Below are 15,271 nucleotides of genomic sequence, written 5' to 3'. Positions count from 1 at the left end.
CCTGCGAGCTCCAGGGCTCGCCCGGGGACCTGTAACTCACTGTGTGGGGCGCAGTCTTTTGGTAGAGCTGGAGAAATGCAGTTTCCCTTTACCTGGTATTCATTTAAGGTTTTTCCTTCCCCCTCCCTAGATCCAATGGAAGAGGACATTCTGCAAGTTGTAAAATACTGTACTGATCTTATAGAGGAAAAAGACTTGGAGAAACTGGATCTAGTTATAAAATACATGAAAAGGTAATTAGCACTTGTATGGGAGAGAAGTGACATTTTGCAACAGGGTGCATGGAGGTTTTGAGACGCACTGGCAAAATGCACTCTTCGGGGTTAGGAAAAAATGACCCTTGCGACAGGCAGCAAGGCTCAAAACGGAGCGGTCTCGGTCGCAGGGCTCAGAAGGGAGCGACGGGGCGGGCTCTGCTCACCTGCGTGTTCTTCCCTTCAGGTTGATGCAGCAGTCGGTGGAATCGGTTTGGAACATGGCGTTCGACTTTATTCTCGACAACGTTCAGGTGGTTTTACAACAAACTTACGGAAGCACATTAAAAGTAACTTAAATACCAGAGAGCCCGGCGCCTCCAGCCGGCCGTGCCACAAGTGCTCGTGAGGTATTGCAAAGTGCATGGTAGTGATGCTCTGCGTTTTTACAATTTCACGTTTCTTTTTAAGCAAGTGTTTTGTACATTTCTTTTCAAAAAGTGCCAAATTTGTCAGTATTGCATGTAAATAATTGTGTTCTTTTACTGTAGTATAGATTCTATTTACAAAATGTTTGTTTATAAAGTTTTATGGATTTTTACAGTGAAGTGTTTACAGTTGTTTAATAAAGAACTGTATGTATATTTTGTACAGGCTCCTTTTTGTGAATCCTTAAAAACTCTGGGAAGCCACCATCACACTTGAGAGGCCGAGTGCCATGCTAAAGGAAGCGTAGGGCAGAGCCTCAGAGTCCGCTGTCCTGGTCTCCATTCGTGGACGGGGGTGGGGGGACACCTGTCCATGAACAGTACGACTGACGCACGCAGGCACGCACGCACGCACAAGACGCGTTGCGCTCGTAAAACTTACGAGTCCTTCCTGCCTCCCACAGAGCACACCTCAGGCTCCATCCTGCGCAGCAGACCCCAAGGCGCTGCTTCCCTGCGGCGCTGTCGCCTGTAACCGCGCGGCACCCGCTCACCTCCGCTACGTGCGGCCGCTGCGCTGTGCACCGGGGTAAACGGCAGAACACCCAATCCTCTACTCTGAAAGCACCGCAGGAAGAACACGCACGAGTGCACCTCATGTCAGAAAAGGCCCGAGAGTCACAAAAGCTGCAGGAGCTTGTTAATCAAATACTGCAGGACTGATTTAATCAGTATAAAATTGGAAGTTTTAGAATAAAAATCCAAATTTGGGTAAGGACAAACTTTAAAACAGCAGCCAAGTTAGGGAAGGGCGGGGCGAGTGAACAGGCACGCTGGGCCGGGGACGGCGCGCGCCCACTGTCAAACCAGTGTAAGAGTCTCGGTTTCTCGTGGAAACCGCTCTGGAGGCCCACGTCCGCCAGTGTCCACGTGCGGCTGCTGGCTTCTTTCTCGCTGGTGACGCTCCCGGTATCGCTGCGCTGCTCGTCCTGCCGGCTGAGGTCAGATGATCTCAAACACTTTCTTCAGCTCCACGATCAGCTGCCAGTCGCTCTTCTGCATCTCGTCTCTGAACCAGTCCTTGAGCGCGTCGATGGACTGCCGGCTGATCTGCAAGGCGAGGCGCCGCTCAGCGCACGGGGCGCTGTCCTCGCCGGCCCGGCCGCCTCTACTGCCCAAATACTCACCTTGCTGACGAGGATGTCCGTGGCTTCAAAATGTCTCCCAAACATCTTGGGGGACTCGCCAGGGATCGGCTCTACTTTGACACACACTTCTTGTCCTTTTTTGGCAACATCCACTTGTTTGTGGTTTATTTCAATACTTGTGACGATGCCAATATCGACAAACTGCGAGGTACGAACAGAAAGCACCATGTGCAGGAGGGCCGGCCCGGCGCTGTGCCAGCGGGCGGGGACGCCTGCGCGCTCTGCTCACCGGGGCCCTTTTCTCCTCTGCCCTCGCTCAGGACAGGGCCGGGCAAGGAGCGAACCACGTGCCAGAGGGTCTGCCCGGGGAACGAGCCCGTCAGTGCGCGGAGGGCAGGGACACCTGAGGTGGAAGAGGACCCGTGGGGGGCGCACCTCGGAGAGACCTACAGGGAGTCCTGGGCGGGCTGCTCGGGAGGCGCCTGCCTGGGAACCCAGTGGCCCGAGTCCCAGGCCAGCCTGCGGAGCTGACCAGGCCCATCTCAAAAAGGGTGAAGCTCAGTGCAGCGGGGCTCGGGGCTCTATTCTCACTACTACCAAACAAAGAACAACGGGAACAGGCAAAGCTTGTGTGTAGGTGGCTGAGGCCACACAAAACGACTAAGCAGACAGCACCCTAGCCCAGACACGGGTCGAGAAGCACGTAGCACGTGCCGTACAGTACCCTCCAAAGAAGCCAGGTGTGGGGTGTGGAGAAGTGCCCCGCAGCGGTGGAGGACCAGTGCGAGGGAGGCAGTGCCCGGGCCCTACGGCGTCTGCCGGAGCGGCAACGGCCCGGACAGCGGAGGGCACCGCACACCGCCTTTCTGACCTGCCTCACGGCTGGCTGGACTCTCCACCTCCAGGCCCGGCCGGGGTGGGGAGCGGGGCCACCGAGACGCCTTACGACAGCTGGGGGCACGGGCGGGGCCCACGGTCCTGCGAACTTTCCTCAGGTGCCAAGAATCGGGCCAAGCTCCGGCGGGCAGAGCTCTAGCGATGCCCCGCGGCCCTCCCCTCGAGGGGCAGGACTCACGTTCTTGCTGGGCACACACAGGGGCGTCCCTTGTTTCACCTGGCCGGCTTCCACAGTCACCCCCATCACTATGGGGTCCCGAGAGTTGAAGATGAACTGAGGGAGGATTCTCATCTTGCAGGGGAAGACGGCGATGTGCCTGGAAGGACGGTGGAGGCGCTCAGGGTGCCAGGCACGCACCGTGAACGGCGGCGAGGCACTGCCTCTCCTCCGCCCCTAGCCCGACGCTCCCTACCACACGCAGCTCACAGCGCTGCTTGGGAGGCCTTCCCCGCCGGCCGCCCCAACCTTCACACCCCAGGGCGGCCTCCCGGTGAGCAGCGGGACCGTGCGGGCCTCGGGGGACGGCCCTCTCTTCCAGACTCCCTCAGTACTTCCCGATTCTCACTCTGATCTGGCTACTGTGCTCCGTGCAATTCCAGCACGATAAGGCCCCGCCATCGAGCAACTACCACGTGAGACCCAGCCTGCCAAAGGCCCGAAAGGACTCGTCCATACTGCCGGCGCGTCGCCGGGCGAGGCTGGGCAGCGCAGCCTCCTCCTCCAGTGCCTCGGCCATGCTCCACGGCTTCATTACCAAAGAGCCAACGTAAACAAACACACCAACTTACTTAAATTCTTCTTGCTTCTGTTTCTTGTAGTCTTGTCTGTATTTTGTAAAGGCGTCAAATAAATGATAAATAATTTCTGCACTAAAAATTCGAACTCCTAAGCTATCGGCCATTTCTTGTGCGTCCCGCTCGATTCTCACATCAAAAGCCAAGATCACTGCGTATCTGGAAGCCAAAACACAGGGTCACGAGTGGGGCCACGAGTGGGCCGGGGGCGGGGGCGGGCGGGCGCTCACTGAGGGTCGTGCTCCAGCATCACCGACGCCTTCATGACGTCCTTCTTGTGCACGGGGCCGATGTTGATCCCTGCGTACTGCAACGAGAAGGGCCAGCCTCGATCTGTGTGGGCCAGGCGGCAGGCTGCGCCCACAGTGGGTGGCGCCCGGTCTACTTACGGGCACTTCTGATGTCTTCAGAAATTCCAGCAGTGCCTCCAGAGAGCCCAGAGTGGACGCCTGGACATAGACCCCTTTCTCCTCTAGTTTGATGGCGTTCAGCGTCTGCTTCAACTCGTGGATCAGCTCATCCTTGGAAAGAGGTCAGGTCGACAGGACGTCAGTACACGCGCTCTCCCAGCCTGAAAGGACACTGTGCTTCTCTTTTTGGTTAAATGTTTTTCTGCAGACATGGAAAGCAGGCTTCGGGGGTCATCTCAGCTCGTGCCAGGGGAGAGAGCGACAGACTCAGTCCCAGCACTCGCCCGTCTGCCTAGCTCGCTGAGCAAATGCAGTGGGAGGGCGTGCGGAGTTAGATCCGGCAAGACGGGCCTCTTTAGGTCCAAAGCCAGCCAGACGTGGCCACGCATGCCTGTAACTCCAGTCCTTGGGAGGCTGAGACAAGAGGATCGCAGGTTCGAGGCCAGTCTTTACAACATAGCAAGACCCTATTGCACATTTAAAAAGGGCCGGGGTGCAGCTGAGAGGTAGAATCTGCCCTGGGTCCACTCCAGGACCAAGGGGAGAGAAAAAGGCAGCGCACGCGTGCTGGGCCCCAAGGCTCTGCCTGGCTATTCAGCTGTGAGCTACCGAAACACTCCATTCCCTCCGGGGCTCTTGATTTCTGAGCAGAAATAAGAAAACCAAGTATGCTGATGCCGCTGAGTGCCCGGAAGCTGCTCAGAACAGCGCCGCAGCGCAAGCTGCAGCCGCTGTGCTCCCTTTGAGGAAACCAGGGAGGTGGCCTTTGTGAGGCTCCCGGACCTGGCCAGCTGCTCCTGCCAACAGCCTCAGAGACGAGCGGCGCAGTGTCCAGCAAGAAGTCTACGTGCCAGGGCGGCTGGGATACCCCTCGTTGGAGCCGGCTACAAATGGATTTGTGTTCTGGCGAGGACGACAGTTTACGCCATCCCGCCCGCCGTCACCACGCACCCGTTCCCCACGGCTCCCCAAGGGCTCTGCAGGAGGTGCTGGCGGGACGTACCTTCAGCACGGGTACCTCGTCGTCTCGCTGGGCCACCAGCAGGGGCAAGCCGGCCAGGGTCTTCTCCAGGTCCTTCCCAAGAATCTTCACGCCCTGGGCGGCGGCCACCTCCTTGTGCTTCTCGTACTGGTTCTGCAGAGACAACACTTTTCACAGTTGGGAAGCGGGAGCGGCACAAAGGGCGGCAGAGACAGGTCCTTCCCATCCTCAGGGTCGGGAAGCATCTGTAAGCCACACACAAACAGGAACTACGAAATACAAGGCTGACACACGCTCCACTGATTCCATTTCTTAAACTATCAGAAAATGTCGGGAAGCCAGAGTAGAAGATGCCGTGACATGAACACCGATCAGCGGCCTGAATGCAGTGACTACTAGAAGTCGGTTCCGAAGGAAGGGTGCAGGGGAGAAACGCGGCCCTTCAGAGGCCATGCCACCAGCCACTGACAGACAGCAGCGGCCACACCCCGCAGGAGCGGCCGCGCACACTGGAGCGTGGCAGACAGCAGCCCCACCCACCTGAGGGCGCCGCGCGGCCCCACGGGAAGCCGCAGCACCGCTGCTGAGGAAGGACCTGCGCCTCCCATCAGCAGAGGCACATGATGGAGTCGGTATCAGAGAATCGCTTCCAGCTGCAAAGCCGGCGACAGCGGCATGGGCTCAGAAGAGTCCAGCTCGGCAAGTCCAGGCGACGTTCAGCGACGCGTTCAGCACCGGGACTCGGCGAGGCCACTGTGGTCGGCTAAGCCCAGCACAGCGAGGGCCTTCCGCCGGGACGCAGCAGCACCAGCAGGCACGGAAGGCTGAGGCAGCCTGCACCCAAGTCCACCTCAGCCACTGAGACTGGGCGGCCTCAAAACACTAAGGCAGGGCTGGGCCGGGGTGTGGCCAGGAGGGCGCCTGGGCTCCGTCCCCAGCGCTGCGCGCACACTGGCAGAAGCTCACAGGTGGCTGCTGGGTGCCAGTTTATCTCACCCTAAGTCTGGGCGCCTAAAGCCTGCTAGCTTTCCTCCTGTCCTCTCCCCGTACAAAGCATGTTCATCACATCTAACGGCGGAGAAGTCAGAGTGCAGGAGAGCGGGAGACCGGTGAGGGAGACACCACACCCCCGGGGCGAGGCCCCCGGGGCATCTGGAGGCCGGGTCAGAGGGCGGGCAGCGCCCTCGGGCAGAGCCACCCGCAGGACCCCGCGGGCGCCCACGGCGCTCACCTTCACTCGCAGCTCCTTCATAGGAGGCGGCAGGAGGAGGCCGCGGATCTGCGTGACGATGGGCCCTTCCACGCCCGGGACGATGATGGTGTCGCCTTCCTTCAAACGCCCATTGATCAGTATGACATCTATGGTGGTGCCCATTCCTGGGAGCGCTTTCACCTAGCAGACATTGTGAACAGCGACACGCTGCCTCAGGCTGGCTGCACAGGGACGTGGAGCCCTCCCGAGGGGCGCCGGCCCCCGAGGAGCAGCGGGCGGTGGTCGCTCACCTCCATCACCTGCGCGCGCAGCTCCTCGCAGTGCGCCAGCCGCCGGCTCAGCATGGTCTGCGTCAGCTCCACGAGAAGGTGGATGAGGCTGCCCATGCCGTCGCCGGTGTGTGCAGAGGTCGGGACCAGCGACACAAAAGTACGGGGGTCTTTATTTTCATAAAACAAAGCAGCATTCAAGCCCTGGAAGCAAAAGTCATTCCAAAACACCACACTGTGACAGGAGCCCCTGGAAGGGGAGGCCTCGGGACACGCAGGGCCAGGGCACGTGTGCGGGGCCTGTGTCCAATCCCCTGCGCTGCCACAGAAATGGCCCCACGGGCACTGATTACAGTTATGAAAAGTTCTTCTCTGACGCATTTTGGTTTTTGAAGACGTTCAGACCGCAAAGAGACCTGCGCAGTGCCAACGCTCTGCTATTAAAAAGGAAGCCGAGTGTGGCGGTGTGCACCCAAGCCGCAGCCACTGGGCAGCCGAGCCGATCCGGGGCTGCCTGAGCCCAGGGGCTTGGGTAGCCTGGACAACACAAGACCCAGCCTCGAAACAAAACAAGTAACAAAAAGGAACACGAGAAAGCAGCCTGAGCAGCGGCAGAAGCCGAGGCTGGCGGCAGCTCACCTGCTGCGCGAACTCCACGATGACGGCCTTCGCGCGCTCCTCGAACTCGTCCTTGGTGTTCTTTTTCTGCTTCTTTAAAGTAGCAGCCACGTCACAGTCAGGACTCTTCTTCCAATCATATAACCTATCAATCTGAAAGGTTTCTGGTGAGAAACATCTTTAAAAATTGAGAACATTCAATAAACTGAGAATAAGAGTGCAAATTACCCAGCTACTGTCTTTACTGTATAAACCCCTTCTAGACTGTAACTCAGCCCTCTCAGGAGAAAGCTGCAAGGGGCCAGGCACATGTGCCTGTCACCTGACAGCCCAGAATTCCCTATGACCTGACTGACATGTGCTGTCAAGTGCCCAAGACAGCTGTGTGAAGCAAGTACATTCACCAGGAAAATTACTTAACCAAAGAGTAAAAAATAAAAAGCAAAACAAGTATTTCCTATCTCAGAATCACTCATTAGGATTAAATCTTTCTAATTAATCCGATACTGTGATTTCCCTCACTTTTCAATAAGAGCAAAGAATGTTTGGGGTGACAGGCAGACGACGGATCCCGAGAGGACCATTCCACACGGCGTACCATGGTGAGAGGTACACTCAACTCCATAAATATGGACTACGTGCCAATTAAAAACCAGACCATTTAGGCTGGGCATGGGGGAGCACGCGTGGAATCCCAGTGCTTGGGAGGCTGAGACAGGAGGATCGCAGGGTCACGGCTAGCCTGAGTTACTTTGTGAGGCTCTCTGCAACTTAGTGAGACCCCGTTTCAAAATAAAAGTAAAATATAGGGCTGGAGGTGTAGCTCAGAGGTAGCATAAATACCTGTGTTCCATCCCCAGTTAATACCACACACACACACAAATAAATAAAATTAAAAAGAGCAGGACATTTATCCCCCTCAAAAAGTGATATAGAAGCTACGTGTGGTGGCGCACGCTTGTAATCCCAGCATCTGGGAGGCTGAGAAGGAGGGTCGTGGTTCGCAGATAACCTCAGCTACTTAGCGAGGCCCTTTGCAACTCAGTGAGACCCTCTTTCAAAAATAAAAAAGACTAGCCAGGGTGGTGGCGTACGACTGTAATCCCAGCGCTTGGGCAGCTGAGACATGAGGATCACACAGGTTCAAAACCAGCCACAACTACTTAGTGAGGCTCTCAGCAACTTAGTGAGACCCTGTTTCCAAATAAAGTTAAAAATAGGTCTGGGAAAATAGCCCGGAGGTAGAAAGCCCCTGGGTTCCAAGCCCAGTACCACTAAAAAGTAAATAAATAAAAAAGTAAAATAAAAAATTAAAAAGACTAAAAAATAGGGCTGGGGGCATAGCTCAGAGGTAGAATGCCCCTGGGTTTCATCCCTAGTACCGCAAAAAAAAAAAAAAGTGACAAAGAGAAATTTAATAGACAAAACAAATGAAATACAGAACCTCAGGCTAGTGGTAACATGAAGCCGACGGATCTGAGCACGACCAAGAAGGAACAGAACTAGCTGATCCTCAGTGGGCCTCACTGAGCAGCTGAGGCTGCCGTGAATGCGGGCCTCCTGCCTCAGCCTCCCAGACGCTGGGATGACGAGCGTGCCCTCCGCGCCGGCTGTACGGATTTTAATCAGGCCAAACTAGCACAGAGTGACAGAAAGGGCAATGTCGGCCGCGAGGACAGCAGCAGGCGACCCCAAGGCAGGGCGAGGAAACCTGGACCGGGCAGGTGTGTGCGCTCTCAACCGCAGCAGCTACGTGTAAGCACGACTGGTAAAACACACTAAGCGGTAGACTATAATGGCGTGCATATCCTTGTGTTAAACTGTAAGTCTTTAATCACGAAAACTAAGGAGCACTTTCCCAATTAAATTTTTCAGAAGAAAGACTTACCTTATTAAGTGCAACGATGAAGGGACATTTTTTAGATTTGAGAAGGTTGATAGATTCTATTGTCTGGGGCTCCAAACCATGCATAATGTCAACAACTAAAATAGCAATGTCACAAAGGGAGCTTCCTCTGTTTCTCAGATTACTGTGGGAAAGAGAAAAGGAATGTATCAATAAAAACCCGAAAGCTTTTTCTTAAAATTACATAGTATCCTCCCACATTCTTTAGTTAATTTATTTACTTATTTTTATTTACTTTTTTGGTGGTACTGGGGTTCCTGGAAACCCTTCTACCTCCGGGCTACACTCCCAGACCTATTTTTTATACTTTTTTTATTTGGACACAGGATCTCTAAAGCCAGCGCGGCTGGCTTCGAACCTACGCAATCCTGTCTCCGTCTCCCAAGCGCGGGGATTACAAAGCGTGCGCCACCACGCCCGGCTAATTTATTCATTTTTATATTTATTTATTGTGGTACTAGAAATTGAACCAAGGGGCATTTTTTCCTCTGAGCTACACTTCCAATTCTATTTTCCTTTTTATTCTGAACCAGGGTCTAAGTTACTGAGGTTGTCTACAAACCTACCATCCTCCTGTCTCAGTCTCCCAAGCACTGGAATTACAGGCATACACCACCCCCAGCTTTCCTGTATTCTTTCAAGTCACCTCAAATTTTTAAATAGGTTAAGCATTTCTAATCCAAAATTCTAAAATCAAAACCTTTTCGAGAGCCAAAAGCTTCAGGCTGAGCGCATTTTGGCCTGGAGACTCAAGCAGTGCCTACGCGAATGCTCCACAGACGCGTCAGGAGCGCTGTGAAGGGCGCTTCAACTGCAGTAGCTGACGGGTGTGTGTCAGCAGCTGTCCACACTGGAGTGCTCACAGAACTGTGACAACAAAACCATCTGTACACACTGTCAGATGCCATTTTTACAATTATTTTTGATTCATAGTTTTTTAATCTACAGATATACCCACTGTGGCTAAGGAAAGCAAACTCACTTCAAATTGTTAAAGTGCTATTTACCCTTAACTTGCCAAATACTACCTGATAAGACACAGAGAAATGATGGGACACAATGAGTTACTTCCAAAAGTTACTCAAATATCTCTGCCAATTTTGCTGACCAAGGTTTTGGTCAACAGCCAACACAGTGTAATAATCTCTGTGTGCCAGAGATAGTCTGCAGTGAGTTTTGCAAAAGGTGGACCGGGTGTGTAAGTAGGATAAAGCAGAAGAAGACTTCCTTCTCTAAAAACCAAGGATCTAAATAGGAACGCATTCATCAGTGGTACAGAGGACGGGCAGCTGCTGGGGTCGCAGGTGAGGGAGGAGCCGTGCCACCACTGGGCTGCCCGGGCTTCCCGAGCCCCGTCTTACCTGAAAGACTCGTGCCCAGGAGTATCGATGATCAGCATCCCCGGGATCCGCACATTCTCGCGATCAAACTAGAAACGGGGGAGACGCAGGGTAGAAGAAAAGCAAGAGAATAAAGGCCTCTCTACAAAACAATGTGTCTGCCACGAAGACATATATACTACTGCTTCCTTTTCCAAATGAAAGACAGTAAGTCAACAAGTAGAAGGGTTAATGTTTTCACGAACAGCGCAAGGAGTACTGCAGAAAAGAAAGAAGAAACAATCGCCTTTGTCAGTCGTCCAAGACAATCTATAAAAGGCACTTAAAGGAGCTGGTCCTCTGTTTTTGTAAAATTTACCTGGCCCAATTGTAAAGCTATTCTAAACTACCAAAAACACTCCTGAAGTCTGTCTTGTTTTGCTTTTTGTGGTGCTGGAGCATGAACACAAAGGCGGTCTAGCTCTGGGTTACACCTCCAGGCCAATTTTACTTTTATTTGAAACAGGGTCTCACTAAGTTGCTGAGCTGGCCTTGAACCTGAGATACTCCTGTCTCAGCATCTCAAGTACTGGGATTACAAGCGTGCGCCACCACGCCCAGCTCTGAAGTCTACTTTAAAGAAAACTTACTACAATGATAAAAAAAAAATGTTACAGAATAAACACACAGCCTGCTTTATTCAAGTAACGCCATCAAGCCTTGACTTTCTGGACAAGAACACTTACATGAACAGAAGCACACAGACGCCTCGCCACACACCAGCCCATCCTCACTCACAGAAGCGCCAACGAGCCTGCACACATCTACTTCCTAATCTTCAAATGGTTTTTCAATTTTTATTTCCTGATCTAGGTCAAAGTGATTAAGATGTTTCAAACTGACCTTCTGGTGGTCGTAAGGCAGCATTCACTGGGCACAGGAATTATAGTCACTGCCGTGATTTCAATACAAACAAAACTGTCAACTAAAAGTTATACTGTGAGCTTAAAACAGGCCTGATAATCCTCCTCTTATCTAGTTCTAGTATCACGCAGGATTGAGTTTGGCAACTGGTGGGTGAATAAGCTCTTGTGAACAATCCCAGCACTCGGGAGGCCGAGCCCAGAGGGAGGCCGAGCCCAGAGGAGCGCGGTTCGCGGACAGCCTCAGCTAATTACTGAGGCCCTCTGCAACTCAGTGAGACCCTGTTTCAAAATAAAGAATAAAAAATAGGGCAGGAGGTGTAGCTCGGAGGTCAGATGCCTCTGGGTTCCATCCCTAGACCTGCAAAAAAAATAAAAACAAAAACATACAAATACTATTTTAATGAAATTAACATTACTTTTAAGTAAGAAACTGAAAAACTTGTAACTTAAAAAAAAATGTCCTAAAATAAAGATCCCAAACCAGACATTGTAAAAAGAAAACACCACCTAAGTGGGAAACTGACCAGAGCCACCAACACCAAGATGCAGAACAGCCACATGATGCAGAGGGGTCAGAAGTGGCTCCTGGCCGGGCGTGGTGGCGCACGCTTGTAATCCCCGCGCTTGGGAGGCGGAGACAGGAGGATCGCGCAGGTTCGAAGCCAGCCGTGTGCGCTGGCTTAGGAGACCCTGTTTCTAAATAAAAATATAAAAATAGGTCTGGGAGTGTAGCCCAGAGGTAGAAGGGCTTCCAGGAACCCCAGTACCACCAAAAAAAAAAAAAGAAGTGGCTCCTGTCAGACCAAACAGAAGGACGCGAGTCCAAAGGACACGCACCAGGCATCCCGTGTGGCCAGGGAAGTGGCCTTCCAGTACAACGGACATGGACCGGGCATCCCGTGTGGCCAGGGAGGTGGCCTTCAGTCCAAGGGACACGGACCAGGCATCCCGTGTGGCCAGGGAGGTGACCTTCCAGTACAAAGGACACGCACCAGGCATCCCGTGTGGCCAGGGAGGTGGCCTTCCAGTCCAAAGGACACGGACCAGGCATCCCGTGTGGCCAGGGAGGTGGCCTTCCAGTCCAAAGGACACGGACCAGGCATCCCGTGTGGCCAGGGAGGTGACCTTCCAGTCCAAAGGACACAAACCAAGCATCCCGTGTGGCCAGGGAGGTGACCTTCCAGTACAAAGGCTGCAAAGAACTAAATATTCAAAGGGTCAAGGAACATCATCACCCTAATTCTTTCCCTCGGCATCTACTAGAAAACAAGCCGCAAAACAATCTCAAACAAAGCCTGAGGAGCCGCTCACAGTCTCCCTCAGTGTTCAGTGACAGAGCGAGCACTGAGCCAGGGACGCAGTGCGCCCAGTCACAGGCTGCGGCCGGCCTGCGAGGTTCTCCAAGCAGCCTCGACGGTCCTGCCCCCTACGCAGCGGGACGCAGTGAGGACGACCAGACCAGAACAGCAAGACTCGGGCGGGCCAGATCTGGGCCGAGTGGGCTGTCTCAGCACACCGTACTGAGGGGCGCTGAGACGCAGTTAAGCGAGTGGACAACCATCACAGAAGATGAAATCAAGTCGGCTACTAATTTAGAAGGAGCATTGGATGAGCTGCTGTTCTGCCTCTCTCGTGAAGAATACCTATAGCTAAGGAATCAAACAGCCAGACGCAGTGGCTCACACCGGCCATCCCAGTCCCTGGGAGGCTGAACCAGGAAGAGGAACCACAGGCTCAGGGCCAGCCTCCGCAACTTAGCAAGACTCTCGGTACCCTGAAAACAAAAAGAGCCATGCTTATAATCTCAGTGCTTGGCAGGCTGAGACAGGAGGACGGGAGGTTCAAAGCCAACCTTGGCAACTTAGCGAGGCTCTGAGAAACCTAATGAGACCCTGTTTCCAAAGAAATAAAATTGGGCCAGGGGTGTAGATCGGAAATAGAACGCCACTGGGTTCAATACCCAGTACCACAAAAAAAAAAAAAAAAAAAAAAAAAAAAAAAATTCAGTAAAGTAAAATTTCTCTAGTGAATGAAGTATAGGAAAGGAATGATAGGACCTTGTAACCCTTGAAATGTATCAAAAGGGAGAGGTCACCTTGAAGACTCCATGCGGGTAAAAGAGGGCTCTCATAAGACGTTTGCTGACCAGCGAGGCCCGCGACCTCCGAACTGGGTGCCTTGAGCTCAGTTACACCCACCCACTGAGCAGGACCTGTGCTGTGCTGTGGTCTGCTTGACACAGAGAATCTGGACGTCTCCAAAGCAGCAGAGAGAACGCGAGATGAAGAAAGATACAGCGTGAAGAAGGGCGGCAGCGGTGCAGAGCCCACCTGGAGGAGCGGCCCTGACTTGGGGAGAGGGCCGCAGACCAGGCCCAACAGGACACGAGGCACACGTAAACAGAGCAGCGGGTGAAAGGTGCTACTTGTGGGTCTGTTACACTCGTCTGCACCTGTGTCCTTCTGTTTGACAGTTTCTATCTCAGTTTTTATTAGACACCAGAGCACACGGCTGCAGCGGACTCACATTCTTTATCATCTTCGTCTGCTCGTTGATGGCCTCCAGGGGGACGTTGGTGGCCCCGATCTGCTGCGTGATGCCGCCCGCCTCCCCGTCCTGCACGTGCGTGTGACGGAGCTGGGAGAAGACGGGAAATCCACATTCAAATGTTGGCACAGAAAAGATCAAAGACCAAAAGGCCACAGAAAAGCGGAAGCAGTAAGGAACTAGCCACCTGCTCACTGCTGAGAACCGCAGGTGCTTCTCTCAGCTTTTAGAAGCACACTCTGCCTGTTTTTAAAGCTATATCAAGCCAGGTGTGGAAGCGCACACTTGTAATCCCAGTACTTGTGAGACCAAGACAGGAGGATCACGGTTCTCAGCAGGACTCAACTACTTAGTGAGGTCCTCCTCAACTCAGTGAGACCCTGCATCCAAATAAAGAATACGACAGGCCATATTGGAGCATGCGTGTAATCTCAGCATTCAGGAGGCTGAGACAGGAGGATTGTGATTCATGGATAGCCTCAGCTACTTAGTGAGACCCTGTTTCAAAATAAAGAATAAAAAATAGGGCTGGGGGTATAGCTTGGAGGTAGAATGCCCCTGGGCTCCATCCCCAGTACGAAAAAAAAAAAAAAAAAAAGAATAAAAAAATAGAGCTCAGAAGTAGAATACCCTGGGTTCAATCCTTAGTACAATAAATTAGTATCAATGCATACGATATTCTTACCTTATCTAGAATTTTGGTTTTTCCTGTGTCTACATGTCCAAGTACACAGATTATAGGGGCTCTTAGCTTTTCTGTATTTATATTTTTACTATTTTCAAGTCGCCGTTTCTAGAAATAAAAAAAAAAATCACAAAAATACTACTTCAAATCCACACTGGTCTTAACTAGAGACACCCCCCCGCCCAGCATGAGAACGCCACTACCAGCACCCCCGCTCTCTGCTGATGCGAAGGAACGCATTTCAGGCGACCTGCATCCCGTGCCGACCACAGGAATCTGTTGAGAACAGAAGTCAGAGCAGCACTGTGAGCTCTGCCTCTGACCAGTTGTAGACACAGCTACTTTAATGCAATTAAAAGATAGATAAGCCGAGCTTTCCATCAGACTGACTATAACACAAGCCTCGACTCGGTGGAGGGTCACATAAAAAGAAAAAGAACTGGAACCATCTTTGAAAGTGACCACTTCACACTTCTCTCCCCTGTGCAGATGGCCAAAGCCCGCTCCCAAGGCATGCTGAGCGAGCCCTGCCTAAGTCGCGCACACGCCGCTCCTCACGCTCCCAAGGAGCTGCAGCCCCGGGCGCCGCGCCAGCACCAGGAGGAGGCTTCCCTGACCACCGCGGCCCTGCACAGCCAGCCTTCCGCCACCGCGGAGGGGGCGTGCAAAGGAAGCATCTTCACAAACCGTGGAGCGAGGCACCTTTAAAGCTGGCTCCCTCCCAAACCAATGCCGTAGCAGCTTTCTGCATCTTGCACTGGATGCCGCACGCCCATCGTGGAGGGACGGCGAAGCCTTGGGATGTCAGAGTGCGGAGCAAGCAGGAGCGCACAGGACTGAGCCAGGGAGGAGAGCAGCCCCGACGCCCCCAGCGCACCCGGCCCACGGCGGAGCACCATGGCAGGCCAGCAGTGCCTGGGGCTAACGTCTCCAA

The 15,271-nt window shown here is 53.2% G+C and overlaps 2 protein-coding genes across 3 annotated transcripts in view; one reads left to right on the top strand and one right to left on the bottom strand.

Annotated features, from left to right (window-relative positions):
- REV1 (REV1 DNA directed polymerase) overlaps positions 1-553 on the top strand; it is a gene marked incomplete at both ends in the record, with an annotated part of 52,424 nt that extends 51,871 nt beyond the window's left edge. For both annotated transcript variants that reach the window (XM_080711525.1, XM_080711524.1), the window contains 2 exons: positions 131-233; positions 442-553. In XM_080711525.1, the coding sequence (XP_080567651.1) occupies positions 131-233; positions 442-553 (215 nt within the window). The remainder of the gene's footprint in view (positions 1-130; positions 234-441) is intronic.
- A 1,071-nt stretch (positions 554-1,624) lies between these two features.
- EIF5B (eukaryotic translation initiation factor 5B) overlaps positions 1,625-15,271 on the bottom strand; it is a gene marked incomplete at its 3' end in the record, with an annotated part of 44,264 nt that continues 30,617 nt past the window's right edge. The window contains exons 11-24 of the mRNA XM_080711129.1: positions 14,338-14,445; positions 13,632-13,742; positions 10,222-10,289; positions 8,843-8,984; positions 6,976-7,107; positions 6,358-6,540; positions 6,086-6,247; positions 4,876-5,007; positions 3,852-3,983; positions 3,693-3,769; positions 3,457-3,621; positions 2,846-2,984; positions 1,810-1,971; positions 1,625-1,732 (exon numbers count right to left, since the gene is read on the bottom strand). Of these exons, the coding sequence (XP_080567255.1) occupies positions 1,625-1,732; positions 1,810-1,971; positions 2,846-2,984; positions 3,457-3,621; positions 3,693-3,769; positions 3,852-3,983; positions 4,876-5,007; positions 6,086-6,247; positions 6,358-6,540; positions 6,976-7,107; positions 8,843-8,984; positions 10,222-10,289; positions 13,632-13,742; positions 14,338-14,445 (1,821 nt within the window). The remainder of the gene's footprint in view (positions 1,733-1,809; positions 1,972-2,845; positions 2,985-3,456; positions 3,622-3,692; positions 3,770-3,851; positions 3,984-4,875; positions 5,008-6,085; positions 6,248-6,357; positions 6,541-6,975; positions 7,108-8,842; positions 8,985-10,221; positions 10,290-13,631; positions 13,743-14,337; positions 14,446-15,271) is intronic.

This window comes from Muscardinus avellanarius (assembly GCF_963383645.1).
Source record: "Muscardinus avellanarius genome assembly, chromosome: 15".
Lineage (NCBI taxonomy): Eukaryota > Metazoa > Chordata > Mammalia > Rodentia > Gliridae > Muscardinus > Muscardinus avellanarius.
Note: the sequence above shows the minus strand (reverse complement) of the source record. Positions and strands in the feature narration are given on the sequence as shown.